The 25,125-nt window shown below is 37.6% G+C and overlaps 1 protein-coding gene across 2 annotated transcripts in view; it reads right to left on the bottom strand.

The window, feature by feature from the left end:
- Positions 1 to 11,846: 11,846 nt before the first annotated feature.
- The window catches only part of LOC139979435 (lysosomal alpha-glucosidase-like), a 37,130-nt gene continuing 23,851 nt past the window's right edge, over positions 11,847 to 25,125 (bottom strand). For both annotated transcript variants that reach the window (XM_071990217.1, XM_071990216.1), the window contains exons 11-26: positions 24,924 to 25,058; positions 24,560 to 24,661; positions 24,042 to 24,158; positions 22,894 to 22,978; positions 21,888 to 22,011; positions 21,467 to 21,603; positions 20,758 to 20,792; positions 19,314 to 19,430; positions 18,243 to 18,391; positions 17,625 to 17,709; positions 16,998 to 17,054; positions 16,487 to 16,611; positions 15,580 to 15,668; positions 15,005 to 15,054; positions 13,585 to 13,737; positions 11,847 to 12,608 (exon numbers count right to left, since the gene is read on the bottom strand). In XM_071990217.1, coding sequence (XP_071846318.1) covers positions 12,540 to 12,608; positions 13,585 to 13,737; positions 15,005 to 15,054; positions 15,580 to 15,668; positions 16,487 to 16,611; positions 16,998 to 17,054; positions 17,625 to 17,709; positions 18,243 to 18,391; positions 19,314 to 19,430; positions 20,758 to 20,792; positions 21,467 to 21,603; positions 21,888 to 22,011; positions 22,894 to 22,978; positions 24,042 to 24,158; positions 24,560 to 24,661; positions 24,924 to 25,058 — 1,629 coding nt within the window. In that variant the 3' untranslated portion in view covers positions 11,847 to 12,539. The remainder of the gene's footprint in view (positions 12,609 to 13,584; positions 13,738 to 15,004; positions 15,055 to 15,579; positions 15,669 to 16,486; positions 16,612 to 16,997; positions 17,055 to 17,624; positions 17,710 to 18,242; positions 18,392 to 19,313; positions 19,431 to 20,757; positions 20,793 to 21,466; positions 21,604 to 21,887; positions 22,012 to 22,893; positions 22,979 to 24,041; positions 24,159 to 24,559; positions 24,662 to 24,923; positions 25,059 to 25,125) is intronic.

Below are 25,125 nucleotides of genomic sequence, written 5' to 3' on the forward strand. Positions count from 1 at the left end.
CTTCCCCCCTGCAGAATATTAACGCCAACCCTTGACCCGGTGTCGGCGGTCATGATGAGAAGTTTGAGAACTCAGAACAGTTCATGTCCTCTGACGACATAAGTGTAAATTTAGTATACAGGCATTTGTATTTTAACTGATAACTAAACAAATTTAAATAGTTCATGCACAATGAACCTCGGAAACGCTTCAATCGTTCATGGGTGGGCCTGGTTCGATTTTGGTATACTGTTTATGTTCCTCTCAATGCTTCAGTGTAAAGTTTTTCAGTCATTTATCGATTTTGTTTTCACTTATCCGTCCATTGTTCGACCCGATGTCTCTATTTTACGAGACACATTTTTGTAGTTTAGCAGAATTTGTGTTATTTTCATGCTAAAATCGCAAAAATATTCACTTCATTAAAGGTGTAAATCTAACGGCCTGCACTTTACCTCAAACATTGACGGAAAATTTGTTTGATTTCCGATTATGAAATTTTTCGAAAAATTTGTGCCTAAACTGGCTACAATTACCATTTCTTGCGTAACATTCGATTGGTATTATCTCCATATACTGTCAAAGTAAACCCCGTAGAATACACCACACTGATAGGTTGCTGCGATACAACTCGTGATTGTTCGATCAAGTAATGAATCTTATTTCAATCATCGATTTATGACTTTTCAAATTGTAAAATTCAGTTCAATTGGGATTATTCGATGCACACAGGTACGTTGCTAGAGTTCGAACTTTGTAAGGATGGGGGGGGGGGGGGGGAGAGAAGACGGACCTAATGTTGTCCTTCCAGGGAAATGGTCAATAAGAAAAAATCGTTTTGGTCAGAGTAGGCCATATTTGATGCAATAACTCTTATCATTTTAACCACGTTTGTGATAAGGCTTATACAAGCTTTTATTTTGTAACATATGTTAACATGAATTGTCAGCCATTGGAAGAAAGTCGGGCAAATGGGGGGGGGGGCGTGCCCTCCTAACCCCCTCTCACCCGTGGCTACGGCACTCAGGTCACACCATGTTATTAGATTATAGGGGTTCGTACCCCTATCACAACTTCTATTCAGTCTTCATATACCGGTGAGTGGGGGGGGGGGTGGTGGTGGGGTGAGATGGAAATCCCGGGTGGCAGAAAGGAGGATATGCGGCAAATAGCGGAATATATATAATAGCCACGAACAAAGCACACAAATCGGTACCGACAATACGAAATTATTAAAATACACCACGGATCTGAGTGTATATGAGAATTAGTGATATACCTCAACTGAAACGAACTTGAACAGTAACTGATCGATAAGTGCACTTGAGGCCTTATATGATATTGTGCATCTTACACCACCTACCTTGCACGTTGCTCAGTATATATAGAGAGATTTAAACTAAGATTTAAATTAAAGTTAATTGGGAACCACTGGTGCAAATAAGGTTTTGACATGCATGTCAAGCGTTATTTGTACGGCTATATTATAAGGTATACACTGAAAAAATGCTCAATACGTTAAAGCGTACGTTTTATCTGATTTTGTAACACGGTCTCGACAACATTCCGAAAAAATTGAGGAAGGTGAAATATGACAGTGAAATGTGTCGAGATTATAAATATTGCGAAGTGATGCATGCGTTGGTAAGTGTTAAAGCTTGACGATACTTGACATATATGGCTCTCATTTTCAATCCTTGTGCATGGCAAACTTCCGCAGCCACTGTTATACTTTTGGCTGTCTCTCTATACAAACCATTTTCGTTGTCGTTTCAATAACAAATGTGAAATTATATTTCAAATTTCAACAACTTGTCAGCTCTTTAAGTTGATTAGTATACAATTTGTTCGCTCTCTTTTCTTTTCAATACATGAGACAGGTAGATGGATGGATGGATGGATGGATGGATGGATGGATGGATGGATGGATGGATGGATGGATGGATATAATTTCGGTGAGTTTCAATGTATAAAACCTCAGAGTATATCTCCTGTGTTTTACGTTGATAGTCCCTGTATATCATCCATGGTAAAATATCATATACAACAAATGAAGAGTATTTATAAGCACAATCAAAGGCGGCGGAAGCACTTTTAATCTGGGGGGGGGGGGGGGGGCACCAACGTCGAAGGGCACTTTGCAGAAATTCGATTGGACTGATGCAGCCTGATATTTAGTACCCTTTATAACTCTTATTGTATTATCTTATTTGCGTATACACATCACTCCATCAACGCCACCCCCCCCCCCTCAAGGAAACAATGCATACTAGCCATACTAGCACTGCAATATCTACTGTGCAAATTGGGAAACAAGGAAAAAGACAAATGAGGTGAAATCATTATAAAGTCCAAGTCCCTGCACACGCGATCGATACATGCATGAAAGCAAATGAAATATGTCAAAATACTGAAAGAAAAATAATTTTCTATGTGTTTTTCAATGGTTAAACTGATATTATTATGATCATTATTATTGTAACGACTTTTTGAATAATTATAACCAATTTGGAAGGGTTATAACACGGCAAATGATTGTATGTTATTGGCATGCGATGTAATAACCAACGCATGCCTATATGATATGCACATTTACATGTGCACAAAATTTTGGTAATAATTTTCGGGCAAGTCGTTACAGCCCCCCCCCCTCCCCCCCAAATCAAATTGGGCTCCTACGCCTGTGGTAGTAAACATTTAAAACTTCCCGAAATATTTCATTCGACGTGGGTTTCGCTTTGTAAACTCTTTTTTTATTTAGAAATTTTTATGTAGAAAAAGGGCACATTTTTGACCTGAGGAAAAGTGGGGGGGGGGGCACGTGCCCCCTGTGCCCCCGGTTCCGCCGCCCTTGAGCACAATCTCATTGTTTAAGACCTAATTATAGAATCGTGTATTCCGATGTGTGATGGGGTTTGGGGGGGCAGGGGTAGAAGCATTATCAATTCCCCTCCACTTTCTAGAGTGGGTTAAATCCAAACGTTATGTTCTACACACATGTGTTATAAGATGCCGGAACACAAAACATGATAACAGTAAATGAAAATCTTCATAATAAATCATTTTAAGTTTATGAAAGTCATGCACGCGTGTGCCTATAAGAATATCTAAAATTTAATATTATTTAGATTGATTAATTTTAAATGTTTCCAAAAGATAAGATTAAAGCTTCAATAGCTAAATTGAATTTCATATTTTCCATTTCAACTTATCCAAATTTGGAGTGGTCATCTATTTATACCAGATAATGTCTTAAAATATTAAGCCATTACGTCAGTTACACCTTAACATCAACCACAACAATTGCTCATAGTAATTAATGATATACATGTCCAACTAAACTACGTGTTAAACAAAATAGAAGAGGAAATATATACAGCACATATTTGTATTTCCATGGTTACGCTTTTACGGCATATATATAGGTCGTACGTCAACAGAGCAAATTAAAAAAAAAGATTAACAAGGAACATATTACGCCTCACTGTAATGTTTTAATGCACACTTGAGAAATGCTTAACTAGGCTGAAGTTTAGAATATGTCACGGGGCTCAATGGGCCAAATATTATAAATTGAGGATAATGTGCAACGGAAGTACGGAAGCAGTTATAGGGCGGAAAACAACTATGCCGAATAGTAATACATCGTGTGCTATAATTACAATCGGCCTCGATCGTACAAATATGAAGGTGTCGTACTTTTATATACACCTCCGTGTTATATGTATTAGCATTGTAATTGATTTTATATATAGGCTACATTTGTATAATTGCTAAATTGAATATTAACTGCATGCAAGAGCGAAGATGGCGTCGGCGGTCGCGGAGGAGAAAAAGGGAAAGAAAATAATTAATCTTTAAAGTTTCATGGCGAATGTAGCGATCAGAGACATGACATGTGCCCATTTACATAAAATCCGCTTACTATGTATCATGAACGGATTAATATATTTATATGATCCATCACCAATTACTTAAGTCATTGCTTTCTATGTAATTAACAAAAAATAATTAAAATCTTGGACTATAGTAGTACAGTTATTTTGGAAAAGATTACAAGGAAAATTCTCAAAATCAATTTCAGTAGTATTAGCTTCTTCGCCTCCCATAACCACCCGCGCACACTTCCGGTGACGCAAATCAGATCTAGAACATGAAAGCGTATATCGTATTCAGAAACCGGAAATGTATTATAAGCCCGTGCATTGACATTAAAGGAGGGTGGGTCTTTGGATCAAAACTGAACTTGATATTGTACACCGTTGTAAAGCACTGATATAAATCCATGCCGAGTTTGTTTTTCTATCACACTTTTAATATTGATGAAATTAGCCTTTATAATCTGAGGTCCATCAATGGAAGTCAGCGGACTAATAGTCTAACTCGGACTGACCATAAGGTCAATCACTCAGATTCAACACAAACCTCAATAGGAAAACATACGATACTTATCGGGCCTCAAAACAAACTATTCATTTTGCATTACAAATTTGTCGCAGGCAAATGGTGATAAACTATCAAACCTGAGGATGCCCTGCTGTTGTTCCTATGAAGTATATAAAACATGTTTTGGTTCAGTTATCAGAAATTATATAACAATGGATGTGTGTGTGTTATTAAGACCAGATCTGTTTCTATATTGGCTAATAAATTCTAAACTCTAAATGACTTTTATGAGTTGAAAAGGTCAGTCTTACCATCATCACAAAGTTTCGATTGTCAATTGAGGCTAAGAAGAAGAAGAAGTAACATAATCTTAATAATCTAAGTATATACTAAAGGAAACAGGAAAACGTGCTTGGTATTATCATATGCTAACACCATTGCAACATAAATCGTGTGGAACGTAACTCAATAGGTTTGAAATGATCTTATTCTGCTTAGAATACTTTTTAAGAAAAGTCACCCAGGAAAGAACCTGGGCACGAAAACAAAACTACCGAACGACTGATCTGCTCTCAACCCCAGTCCCCTTGCATCGGGACTGTGACTGTGTGATCATCGTCAGGTGTGTATTACCATTCCCATCGAAAGGGAACATGATACTATACATGATCTTAGCCAAAGGGCCAAGAATAGTAACTAACCATTAATAATTAAATATTTTGACACACATATTCCAAATTTAGCAAACTGTATTAGAGCACGTAGCTGTCGATGAGAAAGAAATGCAAGCAAAATATAGGCTGCATTTTTCACTGAAACTCTGTGCCCTTCCAACCAGTAAATCCTGGTTCTCACCTCTCTTTTGTGTGATGGAATTCCCCGAAGGTATGCAATTTATATCTAGGCCTGTATATTACTCTTTCAATGTATAACTGTTGTGTTTAAATCTATACGCTACGCCAAACAAGAACACATATAATTATGAGAGGAACGTTCCATTTTGTTCATCGGTGAATAGAAAAAAAAACTTACAGAGCAAGTTTACATAATATCTATAACCAACAAACCTACAACGAAGTAGAAAACAAACAGAGGTCGTCGGTGTCAATTAAGTTAGTTCAATGATGAAATGATTGAAATCAGTTGATTCTGTTTGGAACTTTTAACTTCTTCTCCAATGCAAGATTACGTCATGATTTGAAATATATATTGTTTCAGTTCATTTTGTAAATGTTTGGTACTTTCCTAATCAATAACAGAGTATAGCTATCATATTTATTTTGGAAACAAATAACAAGAAAGGTAGGTGGCAAATTTATGACATTAGGCATGTGTTTAATATTAATAGAGAATACGCTGCAGGGTACAGGGGATATGGAGGTGGTGTACACCCCCCCCCTTTTCAACCCCCACAACATAAATAACAGTGCTTATCAGCATAACTAAGCCAAAAAACAAAAAAACTTTCAAGGCAACGTTCATGTAGTAGCCCTATAAACAGGTGCAAACATGTGTCCATGCAGTCAAGTCCAAACCGACTGAGTCTGTGAGTTGATGACAAGTCATCCGTGCCAGAACATCATTTTCAACTATAGTTAGCGGAGCTCCAGTATTACCCTCCAGTATTTATATAGAGAGAGACAAGTAATTAGGTCAAACTCATGAATGTACGGTGTATGCATATACAGAGAGATGTCTTGATCTAAACCAGATAAAACCTGATATAAACCAGAAGTGACGAAGAGCGAAGATGCTGTCACATAATACGAGACTTACTACGGAATGAATATAATAATATAATTTATATATATACATATATATATATATATATAGATATAGATATAAATATATATATATATATATATATATATATATATATATATATATATAATTGAAATCGTAATATGTTGGAAAATCCAGAACAGTGAAAAACTTCCAGCCTCCACCGGGATTCGAACCGGGGCTTCCCGCTTTTATAAGCGGACATCCTAACCACTAGGCCATGGACGCCGATTGTATGTCCAGAGGTTCGAAACTCCGGTAAGGAAGGTCGTAATTCCACTGTAGGCGCTTGTCACCTGTATCGAACAATACTAGTTCTGTTTTGGTGACATATTTGCCTTACTCTAGAGATCAAACATGATGTTAACCAACTCGAAATCATTTGTGATTCCTAAAGCCGGATCTCGAAAGAGATACTTTAAGCAGACTTTTGTTAATGAAATGGAGGTAAACGAAAAAGGTAGATGAATATATATATAATTGAAATCGTACGGTAATGAGTTGGAAAATCCAGAACAGTGAAAAAAACTTCCAGCCTCCACCAGGGTTCGAACCCCATAATCATTCATTGTAAACCTAGTACCATTAAACTGTTATCTACAAACTAATATCAGTATTATTGGCTAATCACGACTTTTAATAATGAAAGTTATATATATAACCGATAATGACATATGCCGTCGGCGGTGTATACAGTCAATAACCACACTCTGTCAACACATAGAGGCTGTCAACACATAGAGGCTGTCAACATATAGAGACTGTGTTCACTTACAATATATATATATATATATATATATATATATATATATATATATATATATATATATATATATATACGCTGAATATATCTACAAGCGGCAATCGCAATTGAGTGAGGGCGACATCAATGACTGAACTTGGGATAAAATTGACGGAGTGTGCGCGTACACGCCGCTACCGACTTGCACGGTGCTAAGCCTTCATCGGGTGATGTCCATGGGCCGCCTTAGGACCCCTGATGGGCTCCAGGGGCGAAGGCCCGGCTGGGCTCCAGGGGGCGGATTCATATCTAGAAATCTTCAACTTTGCTTCTGTTTCGTCCCTGAATTGATGTCAGTTATAAACATATTTTAAAAACTGTCACTTCCGACAAGTGATTAAATTAAGAGAGACTTATCTATTTAACAGCCGGGTGTAACTTATAGGGCCTTTATCATAAGAAATAAAATTGAAACTTAAGCCAAAAACATTCTTAAACGTTGCACACAAATATAAAATCATATTGTTATACACATATGGTATCATAACTATATTCAAAAAGCACTGGTGGGTAACTGGGCACCTTCACATGTTCGAGTTCCTTTATGAGATGAGTACGAGTCATCGTTATCGCCTACACCATTCAGGCACTAATCTGGGGGGACTTGATATTATACCCCAACCTTCAGAAAGTGGGCGACGTGTCCCCCTGCCCCCCCCCCCAAGATTGAAGCCCCTGAGAGGCTAGATAACATCACAATCTTCAGTCATAGTAGACACAAGGAATGTAATATAAATGGCTTCCTGCAATGTACACTGTGAGCAGGGGCGTCAATCCGTTTTGAAACGTGGGGGGGACGTAATCGATATGAGTAATCAGGCCGTAAGTACTATCTAAGCGGAGCGCCACCATCGGTTGGTGCGCAGCGTACAAGAAAATTTTTCTTCTGGCAGACCCCTCAGATTGCAGGAAACGGCACCTCCCGTGCATTATGGCAGTAAGCAACACCCCTAAAATTGATAAAAATTTCCCGCAATTTTTTATTTTGGGAAATATTTTCGAAGGAAGTGATCGCCATTTATTCCTCAGTTTACCAATTCCTCGTCTCCAAGAAGCGCCCAAAACCTTTGATTCCGAGGACCTTCAAGCAATAGGTGTGTGTACTTAATCTGTATTCAAAAAATCATAATGTCAATACAGTCCAGTTGATAATGTATGGTGATAATAGACCAACCTGACAGCATCATTAGTGCAGATAAATTCTAAGCAGCTAGCTCGTTTTTGGTGATGATGCAAAATAGATTGATTTTTTTCTTTTTCTTGAGACATCTCACGGGCCGCAAAAAAATCACTGGCGGGCAACATGTGGCCCGCAGGTTACCCACCCCTGGTCTATAGGAACGATGTCCCAAAATTTCCCCGGACATATAGGCGAAGGAAGCTATCCGCCGCGACTGCATGTGAGTTTCTCGACTTTCCGTCCTGGGAGTCATACCACAAAATGGTGCATTTCCTCATACGCCATTATTTATAATTTAAATAACTAACTGATAAGGCATAGCCCAGATCGAGTTCGTACAGTGAGCTTAGCGCAAATTTGACCAAAAGTCGTCAAACGCCAGCATGTTAAACCAGGTTGCTAGGTCTACGAGAATACATTTATATGAAATTTGAAAACAAGGATAAGAAGACAAACCACTTTTATTATGTTTTCAGGACCTCACACATGCGCATGTATCGTCAGACTTAGAATTGGTCCCATGTGAGTGGTAGTTAAGTGATGAAGGCATGAAAATAAATCAGTGGTTGTTCGTTGGAGTCCTCAAGCAAGTTACCTCGGTTGCTAGGTGGATCTGCATCTGGTTATCGGATGAATTCTGGTCGGAGCGTACTATGTAACCACCATGTACCCAGGGACGTAGCTAAGGCCTGATGATTTGGGGGGGGGGGGTGTAGTGGCTGAAAATCGGTTTTGAAGCCAGAAAATTCTGACTGCTGCTTTGTACCCCCCACTCTCGCGCTACTCGTCAACGATACGGTCAGTGTCAGTCAGAAAACCCAATCTTTCGCGACTGCACTGTTGCGTTACATTTGTACAGTGGCACTCATTTCACAAACTTATTGGCCCACCTCCCCCCCCACCACCCCAACCAAATATTTTAGTGACATCTGGGCAATATGCTGATAGATTTTGGGCACCTACTGAAAGAAAGATAATTTGCAATGTGTTCTTCAGTGGTTAAACTGATAATATTATTACCCAACAATTCTCACCAATACGGAAGGGTAATAAGACGGAAAATGATTGTATGCTATTTGCATGCGATGTAAAAACCGATGCATGCCTGTGTGATATGCACATTATCATGTGGAATGCGCGCGCGAAAAATTTTGGTTATATTTTTCGGGCAAGTCGTTACAACCCCCCCCCCCCCCCACAAATCGAATTGGGCCCCTACGCCTTTGACGGTATTTCTATTAGGCATTTTTTTTGTAGTATTCAAAATCATACAAAGTTTTGTACGGTGGAGTATAAGAATCGAGAGATACAATTTCCCAAAGTGGCAAGGAAAACGTAGTAAATATGACAGGTTAAAGGTCAATTTTGACCGAAATTTAGAAATATAAATAGGTCATGCACAATAGCAGGGATAAATGAATAGGCCTAGATAAACAAGAGTGCGACAGTCGGAAATTCCGACTGTCGCACTCCAATTTTCCAACTAGCGTCAGTTTTACCAAGTTTGGGGGTGAGACACCCACACACCCCCTCAAACGACGTCCCTGCGCGGTGAATATGGAACACGATCACATGGTTCAGCCTCTGTAGAGTCATGGTGCTCCGTAGCCTTGTCTTCAAACGCCTCAAAACTAAAAGATCTCTCGGAGGAGACGAGGAGGACCACAAGAGAGCTTCGACTTCACCAAACATAGCCCGTACCGCTGGATTCATCGACTTGAATATTTATCTATACCCTTCAACCGACGACGAATGGAACTGGCCTCGAAAGAGAGGCAGACTAAGCTTAAGATTGTTGGAGAGCTCAGGGTACCAACTCACGAGATCTGGGTGGAATTCTCCATTCAGCAACATGAGTGATATTCGAGGATATGAATCCTAAGATGTGTAAGCCGTAACCAAATAGAGCCACGACACTACTCTTTTTCCAAATGTGTGGGGGGACATTTGATATTGTTTTCCCCATCCATCGAAATGTGGGGGGGACGTGTCCCCCCGTCCCCCCTGGATTGACGCCCATGACTGTGAGAGAGCTTGAACGAATCTTGTTCATGAATTAAGGAAGATAGGCCTACTGTTTCACAACATTAAGTTAAAACATTTATTTCCAATTATTCAAATGGAAAGGTCAAGCCTTTGAAATTCAATGCGATGGAATTTTTTAGTTTGGACGTAATATCAGGGATTTATTAAACTCTAAATCTAGTCGCTGGTTTACTTTGTCAAATGGTTGGTAGGGATACGCAATCCCCGTGAATGGAACGGAAGAGCACACAGCTTTAATCCTCTTGTATTGGTTGAAGTACTCGCGCAAGTAATCATTAGAACCGGTCTGCACTTTTAAGAACACAAAGCCGACAATGGGAAGTTTATTCCATTGATCAGGACTTCTTTTTGAGAACGTTGGACCACACGCCAAGTTCCTGTAGATAGGATATTTCAAGAGCCAAGTTGTTACAGTCGGCTGCTTACATCACTCACAAGATTGTATGAAGGACCACATAACTTTTGAAGAATTGGGACACTGCACTCGATATACCATCGTTATGATTACATAGTCAGTCTTGAAATAAGGAACTCGGGGCTGAGAATGGGCGGACGAGGGGGGTTCAATCGGAAGTGGGACGAATCAAATTTCGATGGGCAGTGGGACATGTTACTGAGCTGTTGGGGAAAACCAAAAAATTACCTAACAAAATGTACACTGTGCATTCCAACAAAGGTCACTAATGAAGACCGGGAAGGGGGTGGCAACTGGGGTGCGCCATCATCCCCCCACTGCCACTGTTTGTTGCGAGGTTTCATCTTGATTGACTTCAAAAATGTTACATTCTCTCCGCTAAATGGTATGAGAGCACGGTGAATTCCCAGAAAGCTGTCATAATGGGAGTGATAGTCGGTGACAGTTTTCGTAGCATTAATGATAGCCAATTTTTAGTTAAAACAATTGGCCAATACTTTCACCTTTTGTCTACTTTAGATAGCACAGTTTGTTAGGATGTAGTGAAGCATGGCATTACTAACAAACAGCTACAATGTTGTTGTAACTGGAGAGGGCAAATTGATTGAAACTCTAAGCCCACTTTATATGATGTGCACAGGGAAGTGGTAAGGGGAACCCAGTTGCAACCCTCATCCCTCTTGACTTTAAAGGTTTTACTTTACCGTTACTTTAAGTCCCCATCTGGCCGAGCATCTTTCTACATTGCCTAAATTGATCTCAACTATAGAGAGCATCACAGTGAGAATAAAGCATTAAAAATATTACAAAGGACATATGGGAGGGCGGGAGGGGCATACCCAGTTTCCAAATTCACAAACCAAAGACAAATTCTTGATTTGAATACTTTATTTGCATTAATCTATTATGAAAGCAGAAAGTCCAAAAGCCTTGTGATTTCTTGTCATAAAACCTGCCACACCCAGTTGCGCGAGTATTAAACCACATTTAAATTTGTCTAAGAATTAAGTCATAATCTGCTCCCTTGCCTGTTGCAGTCGTTACTGATACATCTCAACTTTAAACAACCAACCAACTAAATGCATGACAATGATTGTGCTTCATTAATTCTTGTGTGCAATAATCTTCCCGAGATCCACCATGAAAATCCTCCCAGGGTCAAATTCGGTCTTATGGATGCATTGTCACACAGTGGCCTGATTTGTAACAACACAATCCTGCCAGAGACAGTTTTATAAAATTTGTTAGTTTTTATAAATGAAAGTGACATGGCTTTGTCTAATTCATGGTGAAATAATTTAATAAGATTTTATCAAACCCGTTTTTGTCGAAATTAATTGAGTATGTTATATAGAGGAATAAGTCATCATTGACCTCCTTGGAGACAACTTGAGATCATGCAGAGATAATCTTTAATCTCTAAGAGAAAGCATGACAAATGGCTAGGTATGTTATGAGCATCTGAAACAGATTCTGTAGCTGTGAGAAATATTAAACATTTTCTGTCTAGTATGTGGTGCTTAAGACTAATCTCAGACTATTTGTAACGCTCTATTGTGCTTTCATAAAATGAATGAAACTTTAATAAATCAGGCTGATCAACATTTGCATACAATAAAACTAATTTAAATCACTTGTAACGTTTGGCACTAATTATATCAAATGACCATTGACCTTCATAAAAGGAAAACAAAAAAGAAAATTGTGAATCATCTATTTAAGATTCATCTAAGCTGGGTTGAATTAGCCTCATTAACGAGGTTTCCCAGGATTTGACAGTGGAATGATTATGACGTAAACATTTTTCATGAAACATGAAAATTCTTAAAGTTAAGGTTAGAAGATTAAGATTTACCAATAGGTGACATGGAGAAAGATCAATATTAATTTAAAAATATAATTAATGAAAGATATGATATTAGATGTTCAAATTGGAGGACAGTCTTGTCCTACCAGAGGACGTTAAGGGGAGTGTTGATTGTAATACCGAAGGTGTCAATGTTGGTAACTTCAAGAACCTGTAAAGGAAGGAAGATATTTATATTATTTTATTTTTATTTATTTATTTATTATTCTTATTTTTCTATTTATTTATTTAAAGACTTATTGCAGAACATTAATGAATATTCATTGTGAGACTTGATTTTAAATCCACTTTTTGTAAAATTCAGAGAAAATACACGCAACTTGATTACCATAATAACATGCTATAAACTATAACACATGAGCATATTTTGTTAATTCTATCTTAAACATAAACAGTAAATAACAACAACAAGATTAATTTTTTTAAAACTACACCCTAAACAAAAGTAAAATCAAACAGATACTTTATTTGACCTTTCAAAATTTGTTGATAATTCAAAGATATCTAAGTATAAATCAATCAAATATGAAACAATATAACCCCCATTGGGAATGAGAATGACATATGTTTTGTTCATAACAACCAGATGCTTTACAAATATTCGGACTTTGATATTTGACTTTGATAACATTTTCATTTCAATTCACACTGTTCATGCAGGAAAATGCAAGAAATTGTTCAAAATTAGAAACCTATAGACCTATCAATAGTACTTGCTATTGATCAGCTGAAGACTCAAAATAGTTGTTTATATTTGATACTGAAGATTTGTTGCCTCAGTTGTTTTAACCTAAAAGTTCAGGTAGATACAATGGTTGTCTCCTTAAGGTATTGTTTATACCGTGCAATTGCCTCAGGATCGCCGGGATTGTGAAATCTTTGGCGTTCTTGGGTTGGGGTAAACTAACTTAGCTGCAAGGGGCAATAAAATGGACCTGTCAATCACACCACTTGAAAATGAAGGCATTTATCTAATAACACTGAAGCTTCCAAGATGCGATGTGAGAAAGGCTGCATTTTATCAACTACATGTTCATCATATTAATCTAAAAGTAAGAGAATTTATTTATTTTTTTTGCTAAAGGACACAATAAATTCTTAAAATGAGAAGTCACTATACAGTATACCTGTCTGGCAATATCGTAGCTGTAGGTTGCCGGGTTACCATTGACTGTTACCCCGGATACCGAGGAGGAGACACCGTACACTTGGATGGTGCCCCAGACCAATGAATTCACACCGGTGTAGTTATCTTCGACCACTGATGACGTCAGGGAATTCTAAACACACATACACACACAAAAATGAGATGTTTGTTATCATCACAATTAGGCATCTGTTTCAAGTTTTGAAATTTCGGCACTTTTTGTCAAAATATGTACGATATCATTTTTCTGAGATAGTCAGGAAGAGAGGATTTGGTAGGGTTTATAGATAATTCTATGACACTTTAAGACATCTGAACAGATATTACATAAACTAGAGAAGATAACACTATCAGCCTCTTATTAAGTCTCATTTTGTATTATTTTGACCCAAACCAACTCACACCAATCATATGGTAGAATTCTGATACAACAGAGGCATCAATCATCTACAGGGTGGATACTATTGGTGACGACAATAATAAGAATTACTGTTTTCAATTATGGGATGCTTCTCATCGATTCTATATATTTTTGAAGTAAAGCAAACTTAACAACACCAGCGTGGTGGCCAATTGGCTAAAGCGTCGGACTCGTGATCCAAGGATTGCTGGTTCGATTCCTGCCTAGTTCATAGCATTGTGTCCTTGGGCAAGATGCTTTATCTCACTTGCCTCTCTCCACCCAGGGGATAAATGGGTACCTGTGAGGTAACTTGTCATTGGGCGCAGTATATAACTGCTGCCGACTGGAGGGATTGTCTCTGGGACAGGTTATCATTGACCAGGGGTAATATAACGTCTGTAAAGTGCTTTGAGACCTATCGCTGGTATAAAGCGCTTTATAAATCAAACATTACTATTATTATTATGAGAATTGCATCGAAGATCTGAAAACTGTTAAAGTAACAAAGCATTTCCTGTAAAGCTTCAGACAGCCAGATAGTAAACTACATATTACAGAAGTTTTAAGAAACCTTGATGATACATGCAAGTCATAGTAAATATCTTAACAGTTACTAATAAATAAGTTGGAGAGGCCATTGTTTTATGACACTAAGCATCCACAAGTGTGAAAAGCTGGGTAGTTTGGCTAGTTAATGTCATATTAGTTGGCAATAAAGTTAACAATTGTTAGCTTATTGTGGACTTCCATCACCGATGTGGACCCATTTCAACCTGAAACCAGTGAATTGCAAGTGGATGCAATCTTCAATAGAGATGTTTATTATCCACTTAACCACAAAACTGATATGTCCAATGAATCTACAGAATCTTCAAGAGGGTGGGGTTTGGGGGGAAGGGGTTGGGGGTGGAGCTGTGGTTCATAATTAATGTTTATGATAACAATAAAATAGAATATTTCATACATATCCTGTTTAATTGTTGCCATGGATACTCACCTGATCAGCAATGAAGGTGGCATAGAAGAATTCACTATTCTCAATGGTGTCTATTTGAGAGAATAATTAACGTTTGCTAATTACTACACATCCGTGCAAAAGCTTTCAAATTCGGGAACAAAGTTTCAGAACATGTTTGTGGCAACTGGAATACATATATACTTTTTGAATTCCCTCTAAAAACATGTGACAAGTCAAGAAGAAAATAATGTCAGTGCTATCACGTCTTAAAAACTCTGTGGGCAATTTCAGCAAATTCTTTCTCATTACCTTATTAAAATTAAAATAATACTGACTTGTTAACTCACTCTTATTCTGTGCAAACCTTAACCAAACCTAACCACACCAAAGCAAACAATCAAATAAACAAACAAAACTAAAGGACAAATGGAATGTTGTTTTCACCTTTCTTGTCTTTGTTGTGTCATGCAATCTCATAATCCTAAGCTATTATGACTATAGGAGATATCACCATGTTAAGGGAAAAAAAAAGAAGGAACCATTTACTTTCAGTCTTAGAAATGCAGTTTACTAGCTGTTTAGACAAACTTGAATGAAATCAATGTTTATCTTACCAACTGTGTCTCCCTCATCCCAGAAGAGATCACCCTCGGCATGTCCGTAGTCGTCCAGCGCTACAATTAGACCCATCGGATTCTGACGACTAAAAAATTTAAGTTAGAACTGCATGCTGTACAGATTTAACTTTTGAAGAATGACTATACAACAACATCATGATGGAATGCAAAGAACAAAAACCTTGTCAGATAAAAGAAACTGTTTATAAATTAATCAACTTTTGAGGGAAACTAGAAGGTATCACTGCTCATCACATCTGCACTATTCCAAAGTACAAACTCAAAGAAATGTCTGCTCAAACACATATGTCTATTCTTTGGAACTCATGAATGGTTTTGATACTCATGCATACTTACATTAGGCATTGAACCAACACTTGAACCAGCATGGATCTAGCTGGTGTGGGGGGGGGGGGGGGGTCTTGCAACCCCTTTTCAACAACCCACAAAACATTCAAATTACTTATTAGCACAACCTTGTGTGTAGGCCTTGTGTGTAGGTACATCTAACCTATAGTCTATATTTGCCTGATATGTACATGATAGGGTAACTTTAGGCCTACAGTCCAAATTTACACACAAAAATAAATGTTTGAAAACATCAGGTTAGGTTGTGAAAATCTTACACAAATGAAATTGGTGGCACAGTTGAATGAATTTCTTGATATTTCATGGCACCTTCTACAAGGTAAGTAGTCTCACATTCAGAAGTTGAAAAGTTTATACATTTTATTCAACTATTATTTTCCTGTAATACCATATGAATAATATGACCAACCTATAGTATGTAAGGACAGCATGTTCCTGTGTGAGTAAGATACATCCACCTCTGATGTGTAGGGGAATGTAGTGTAATGGAGCACTTAGGAGGTCCAGTTACCATGGAAACTATAAATAAACTAACCTATAGAATGTGGTGACAGCAGGCTCTTGAGTGGGTAAGATGTATCCACCTCTGATGTGCAGGGGAATGTAGTCAAGTGGAGCACTTAGGAGGTCATATGAACCACGAGCAGACACTGACATACCCTACACGATAGGTAAAAACACAAATATCAATTATAATTTGTAATTTATTATATATAATCATAATTTGTTTCCAATTGATCAAAAGTGATCAGCAAGTACCATAAATCAATCTGGCTGCTTTTAAGTACTGAATCTGATAATTTTGCAGTACTGAAGGAGCAAGTGGTGGTGGTTAACACTCTCTGGAGTCGGAAAGGAATCTTTGTATGTACTTACATTAATTCAAGGTGATGTTACAGAGATTTAAGGTAAAGATGGTATGAGCAACTTCAGACAAAGATACTACAAGATAGAGCAACTACAAAAGATGTAGTGGAACTGGTTCAACAAGGTAATTTACAGGTAGAAAATCAAACAAAACAGAAAGGAAGGATGGATATACTCACAGTGTAATAATCGTACCACTTAGCATTTGGGAAGTATGCATTGACAGCCACTGCACCCTGTATAGGAGAGAATGGTGTGTGAAACATTAGGACATTCTTATCAAACTCAAAAGTGATCATAATACTTTAGGGAATTACATCTGAATATTCAATCATGTATGTCATGTATACTAGAATACAATATGTGAAGTCCCAAGATATTTCATGTAAAATTCAGAATTGATCACACAGCATGAGTAGGGAATAATATATTAACAGTCACTGTACTCAGTATGACAGAGTATTGCATGTACAACCTTAATATATTCTTAGAATTCTAAACAGTGATCATATGTACACTAAACACTGGGGAACAATGGTGTAGCCATGGAGGAAAATGAGCTTTAAGACCCGATTCATCAGATATTATACCACTTCATGCATAATCATCCTTAGCAATGTAAATTTACATTCCAATTCATTACAAGGCAACTTGCATTTACTAATATATGCCAATTGCCAAGCCTAATATTTTTAGGATGTTTGCATTGAGGTTTTCTGTTCATTTAAAACGTTGTCACTTAGAAGGGGCCGGGGGGGGGGGGGGGGGGGTGGAGGGGGTGGACATATTAATCAAAGCTTACAAACCTCATCGAGGACGGGAGAGATCATGAAAGCTGGACCCCAGAGAAATTGTCTGTCAATGGTCATAGAGCCCTCATCATCGTAGAATCTATCAGAGAGAGAAGACAACGATGAAGATGGTAAAGCATCATTTAATAGATGAGAGTACTACTAGCAAATATGACACAAACACACTATGGAACAAGATAAGATCTGCTATGGGATACATGTTTACAATGTATTACAAAGGACAAACATTAACCTTGAAGCCTACATTGTGGAGCTGATGTCATTCATCAATTTAGCCTTAAAGGAGCAATCCAACAGTTTTAAATGTGAATGCATTAATGAAACCACAAAAAGCTGTAGCAAAATTACTAGGACTCAAATTTGTCTATTTTCTTGGTCTAGAACAAAATGAAACCAGTCATCCTTCGGGATAGACATAAAAAGTGAAGTATGAAGTGTCAAAATCTAATAAGAAAAATACCTTCAACTTTATGGAAAGTACTAGGTTTGGTTACTACATAGGCATCACCCTACCCCCAACCCCTCCCCCTCCACCCAAACACAAACAACTGCTTTATGTATGAATCAGCTTCACAGAGGCAAGGATGGAATGGATCATACATTCTTTCTTACTCGTGAAACAAGGGCCTCATGACAGTGCTGCCCGATAGATGTGAATGGTAGAATAGTGTGTAGAGATACGGCAGCAAGCTGTATCGAATCTCCAAAGTTTCCCTGCTCACACGAGCCAATTCTGGACCCCAAACAGCTGGATCTTGCTCCTTTAGGATATCAAGCAAATGCAAAAAAAGAGTTATTTTATACATTATTGCTTCTGGTGGAAGAGAATTTGGCCAAAAACTTATGGACTGTTTTTTTTGCATGTACTACTTGGTTTTGTGTAAACCAATGACTTTCCCCTGACGTGTACGTCATTTTTAGTAAAATTGTTCCATTTTGTTCCATTTTTATTACTATTAGTGCGTTGCTAAGTTACCTGAAACTGGTTCATATATATGCCATGTATTATTGTAGACTAGTTTGTAGACTAGTTTGGCAACTTCAAGGCTATTGAAATAGTCTATATCTCCCTCCCATTTTTAGAAGGCCAATATTAAAGAGAGTTTGTGATTTTGAATATGTTTGGATTCAAATACTACTTGAGTCAGCCAATCCACACTGGTTAATGACTTACTTTCTAATTCCCCACTCCTGCCAAAGATTACAGAGCATTGGTGTAAGAACAGGGGTATAGAGTGATGCTTGGTTGCGGCATTTGATGTATGCGCTGTATGTCAGCTCCAGTGCTAACCAAACAGAACTGTTGTCTGTTGCTTATAATATTACTAAGAAGCACAAGAGGCTTAGAGAGGTGATTGCTTTGACATTCTGTTGTTCACAAAGGCTAGGCTACCAGACTACCACACCAAGGCATTGAAGCATGAGGCTCCTGCAATGTCACAGATGGACAGACCATAACTTGACTTTCAAAAGTGTAGTTAATTAACTAAGCCAGGCGAAGTATTATAATTTGCTTCTCTTTGAGAGTGTAACTGTATGGGAAAAGTTCAACCTCTCCCAAGAACCCCCATACACAGCTTGGGATGGATTTCTACGAAACATCTCCCCTTAATTGTGAAGCTGACAAATGGCTTTTCAGGTCTGTAATCTTCAGGCAACGAATTTTGAAACAAGTAAACTCACCTTCCAGTTCAATCCATTGTGGTTCCTTGAGAATGTGTAGAATGCACCGAGCTGCATCCAACGTTGACACATTTCTTCAGTGGCATCTAAGTTGAAGCCACAGATATCGGCACCAATCTGGATAAGAATGTTTAAGATACTACTGATTCCTCTGTTAGCGTACGAGGATCTAGCAAGACACTGGCGCTCAATATCAAGTAACCAAAGTAGTAAAATAAAGAAAAATTTAAAAAGGGGTCAAACAGATACTTGAACAGAATTATTTATAAACCCTTTAAATGTAACTTGATTCTGTAATTTTTTTTTTCCGTGGTGGACAAGTGAGTACATTCAGAAATTAGTATTGCCTGCAAGTGATACAATATAGCTATTTCCAAGAGATCATCTTGTAGATAGCATTCTGCGAGTATCAAATAATCATGAACATCTGTCTACTTAAGATCATGACACACTCTAATGAAGTTGTCAATGATTTAGATATTTAATAGCCAGTCCTGTTAAGTCAGATGTCTAACCTGTGATCAAACCTGAATGTGGTATAAATAGAGAGTGGCATGCTGCATATTTGGTTTTAGTCTCACATTAAATAATGACTTCCAGTCCCACTATGAGCATCCTTGCTTCATAGACTAAATAGGCACTAACTCCAACAAGAAAGGCAAAATTTAGTGATATTAATCTTACAATGTAGCTCTTTTGGTTTTCAAGATATTCGTTGAATCATTAAAGCAACGATTACATTAAGCTCAATAGTCCAGACCAAACATTATTATGGATCCATTGTTTAATTAATTCTAGCAACTCAAAAAAAACAAAAGTCAACAGTGTTCCTTTTTTAAGCTTCATTGAAACAGAGGAGCACCCATGGATGACATCCATAACCATTTGTTTGTTAACGCATTGTTATGTTGTGTGAAGTAATAACAGTGGTTTAGTTCTTCTACTGGATTTTTGGCTGCTTCTACGGGAGTTGACTAAATGGTATGCTAGACTCAGTGGTCCAGCCACTTTAATAATATATCTGCTAGCAATGATCAAATGGGTGATTTAAAAAAAAAAAAATGGCATATCAAAAATTAGTTTTCAACATAAACTCCTCCATTCAACATATAATCAGGCGCGTAGCCAAGGGGGGGGGCGAAGGGGGCAGCTGCCCCCCCTTGAGCATATTTTTAAATTTTGTTTTAATGTTTTTATGATATCGCTAGTATTTTCAAAAGAGAAAATGCTAAGATGCAACTTACAAGGCCTGGGAAGTGCCATTTCCAGCGATCTGGGAGGCATTTTCAGCCAAAATTTTCTTGTACGCTTCGCGCCAACCATGGTAGTGCTACGCTTGGATAGTTTGCAATGTCAAATCTACAGTTTCGCCCCTCCCTTGGCAAATTCCTGGCTACGCGCCTGCATATAATGTACATCAGAAATGGAATTCAAATTTACTCACATAAGGAATCCCAAACATGTTGAATTCAAGTGAGCCTGTCAAGGGAAAGAGTATATAAAAATCATTCTTAAAAAAAATGCAAACAAAAAAGCAATTCACTGTTTGTTGTTCACGACAACATTTGCAATTGTTCAGAAAACTTACACATGTTTTAAGTTATAAATGGAGATGCAAGTAAGGGCTCTCTCATTGGCCATTTTGCTTTGCAATTACAATTGGACTACAAAGCAAACCATGATGTTAGATGCTGATACTTTCATAAGAAAGTGAAAACATCAGAACTGACACTATCTATAACAGATTCTAACTTCTGAAGTTTCCTTATCAACTTCTACAATTATCTGTAAAAACTGATGAGCTGGGAAGGCGTAACTAGTAAACCCTCAAACTTGACCATCAGAAGTAGTTATAATCGTTCCCATATATCTTTTAGGTTTCCACTTTGTGCTTTTTGTCATTATAGATATACCCAAACCTGACACAAAAAGCAATGTTTCAAGTAGGAATTTCTTCCAGTTACCATTAGAACTCCAGCAATTATTGACCCCATATTTGTTTTAAGGTTTTACTTTACCTTATTTATAGTTCTTATTTTTTCCTTTTTATAAAAGTAATCAATCAGACACAAAATGCAATATCGTTTGCGATCTTTTACAATTTTTAGTAAATGCAGAAAAATAAATAAGTAAATGCATTGATATTTACACACCGATAATGGAATAAGCAAGATTGGACCATTTACTCCAGTTGTCTCCTAACCAATGTCCAGCATACTGACCAATTCCTGGGAAGGTAGATCTGCTGATGACGATACCCCTCTTTCCACCAATAGCAGTCCTCATAGCCCTATCATGAATATGAAAAACTTTCTTAAACATAACGGACCTATTGAATATGCATGTCTGATATCACAACTACTATCTACATGACATATGATGACCTTTCTAATAGAAATTGGAAGAAAATTAACACTAAATTTGAAGCTGTTGCACTTCAGCAAAGATGTGTTTTTTCTTGTTGAAATTCTAGTATATTGTTTATGACTAATAAAAAGGGGAAACTTTTCTAGGCATCCTGCTTAAATTTGTATTCAGCTCATACGTAGTGTTTTTGGGAGGGTTTATACTAACGGCACTGTCTGGATGGCCTGAGACAAGCCATAAAGGCTGTGGACGTCGTAGTGCAGTTGGCTCCCGTTGTCCTGAGTCGAATCGGGACAAGTCGTTTTCTCTGCCAGGACTGATCCGAGGACTCCTGTAAACGTATGAAGAAGAGGAATGATATAACAATCATGAAAATAATATAGATGCAACGTTGCCATGGCAACACTCAAGAACATTTCAGATTTCGACATTAATGAGCAAATTAGCAAATAGATCACTATCAATGTTTTGGAATAAAATTACTCATTTATTTTAGCATTTCATCTGAGGTGATTGCAGAGGCACATTAGCTTTATCTTCAAAACAAAAAAAAACATAAAAGACTTTAGAAGTGTAAATGAACAGCCTATGGAAAAGCTTTTTTAAACTTTACTCTGGGGTGAATAATTGATCGTTGTCTTGCTGTTATTGGTCGTTTTCTTCTGATTTTAAACGATGACAGGGATCCTTTGTCAATCTACAAGGACAATATGACAAATTATGTAAATAAACTCTGACTCACAACAGGTCGCTACATATGAGGATTGTATCTCTCAACAACTCATTCTAGAAAGTAGCATACTCCTTCAAACACTTCAAAGAATACTAACAATTCAATCTGTAATTTAGCAAATTGGCAATTTCCCCCAAAAGATTCAGCCACATACTTCAATAAAATTGACAATTGACAACATCTTTTATTTGTTATTTTGTTTATATTCCATGTCTCAAACAACATGGCTGTTAAAATTACCTCTGTGTCTTGAGTCACGACCAGACTGAATGAAATGTTTATAAGCCAGAAAATAGTCATCAAAATATGAATTATTGATTGATTTACCAGATTTGATATTATCAGCGGCCATTTTCTGTGTTTAGAGGAGGAATATAGTGAGGCAGATATGATGTAACTAAATGAACACAGCAACTTGAGTGAAAATGCATCAATTTATAAATATTGAAGGCGTATACGTTGGAAGAAGACTTCACTTACGAGGTTTGTATGGAGGGTTATTGTAGGTGTTGTAAGGGCAGCCATCTAGTGTACCATCCACAAAGTTAGCTGGTTCATTCATATCCTAATAAGATACAAAATGACTTAATATGAAGAAATGATTCAAAAATTTGCATATTGGATATGTAACAAGTGGTTAACGCCGGCGTCTCCCAGTCATGAGATCCCCGGTTCGATTTCCCGCCGACAGCAATGTGTGTCGTCTGGCAAGGGTGTTGTTCAATAACAACTTCCCGACATGGACGTTAAATGGATGTGTGCCGAGAGATTGGCTTCGGTCAGCTTGCGAGTCTACAAGCCTCCATGGCTTCTTTCGCGAGTTCCTGCTTGCGGGAAGATCACCTATACATACATGCATACAATTAGGAGCATCTTCTAGGACCTAAGTCAGCTTTGCAGCTACAGGGACCAAGATGATTTTAGAAGGGGGTGTTTATTGATGTAACATGTGGCGGGGGGGTGGGGGATGGTATATAATGCTACGGTTGCGTGGATAAATGCGGTGGCATTAGGAGCAATGACACCTAGCATTTAGGAGGGTTGTGGGTTCACGCTCTGGCTGGCTAATATAAGGCGGAACTTTGCACTCAGTAAGGGGCAAGCAATGACAACATATAACACTAGCCAATGTTGCAGCATGATTAGAGCTTACTTTGCTGGGCTTTTGCCAACATGTCGTACCCTACTGTTGTACCCTTATCCGCCTAACCTGTTTCTCGACTGCAGCACTGATATCTTTGACAGATTTAACAGCATATTTCATGTAGGAGATTGTTTAGTACTGTTTGACCTTTTATCCAATATACCATAATAGTAATATATGATACCTTTGTAAATCTCTTGGCTCCGATGATTGCCATAGAAACAAACAAACACATTGGAGAAAACTTGAAAACTACACACCCATCAAAATACAAATGTTGCAAATATGACTCAATGATATTAAAGTATGATGCTACCTTCCTCACATTGAACTGGTGCTATATATAGTTCACTATTATTCGTAGCAGACTATTAGTGCAATCCAGAGAGCCCGGCCTCTAGCCTGTGATATATCATACATGTTTCTTACAATCTACAGACTACATAATGATGTATTCTACATGTTACGAAAAAATCTTACTTACAATCCACAAGCCATCATAGTCTATAACATTATGGAAGTCTGAGCACTGTTTCGTCCACCAACTTTGTGTACTGGCCAAGAAATAATCCGGAAAGTAACAGGTACCTGGTGGCCACACCTTCAAGACAGTTTAATAGACCAGAGGTGAAGTTTTAATTTGTAATATGTACGAACATGATAAACGTTAACATATGAAGATCAATTAATGGGATGAATTTACAAGATATCGATTTGTCAAATTGGATGAAACTGCTTTTTTTGTAAAAGAACAACATATTGTACTTCAGCTGAAACATTTATAATAATTATATAATATATATCTATATAATTTATACTATACAAAATAAGTAATTAAATTAAAAATTATACCCTTCACCTATTAGGAATAGAATCAGATATAACGATCAGGAACTGTTCATACTGTCAGTATGAGTGCTTAGCATGACATGAAACTACAGTATAGAGTGGTAATAGCATTAGAAAATTGTCTCAATTGGCTTTGTAGTAAGAAGTACTTACTTTAGCTGATGCTGGAGCCCCTGCGTTCTGCACCCATATATTTTCAGTCATGCCCTCCTCATAAGCAGGATAGTTACTGACAGTGATGTCAATGCAAGGATCCTGCCAGAGTTATAAATAGCATCAAAAGATTTTACAATCTGCTATGTTGAATCTTAAGTCTAAAATCAAAATGTATTTTGGGAAGAGGGTTTACATATAACTTGGTTTTATAAATTTTTCCAACTTGGTTATTTTTTACCATGTCATTTTAATAAGTAATTCTTGTTTTACTTACAGTGATATAAAACAAGCTGCTATATATAGTAACCATGAAAGTTTGTTTTATACGACAAACCTTCTAGTAAGCTTGATGGCTACTTACCAAAATTATGATGTACTTCATTCCATAAGATTCATGAAGGGTGTTGACGTATGCGGGCAGCCCGGCAAAGTTCACTTGATCATAGGTGAAGTCTCTCTGGTTATCCATGTAATCGATGTCACCATACTGAACATCCTGATAAAGGCAAGAGGAAACAGGAGAATATTACTAGCCTGGTAAAGATTCTAAAAGATCTTTCCCT

This window comes from Apostichopus japonicus, chromosome 14, assembly GCF_037975245.1.
Source record: "Apostichopus japonicus isolate 1M-3 chromosome 14, ASM3797524v1, whole genome shotgun sequence".
NCBI lineage: Eukaryota > Metazoa > Echinodermata > Holothuroidea > Aspidochirotida > Stichopodidae > Apostichopus > Apostichopus japonicus.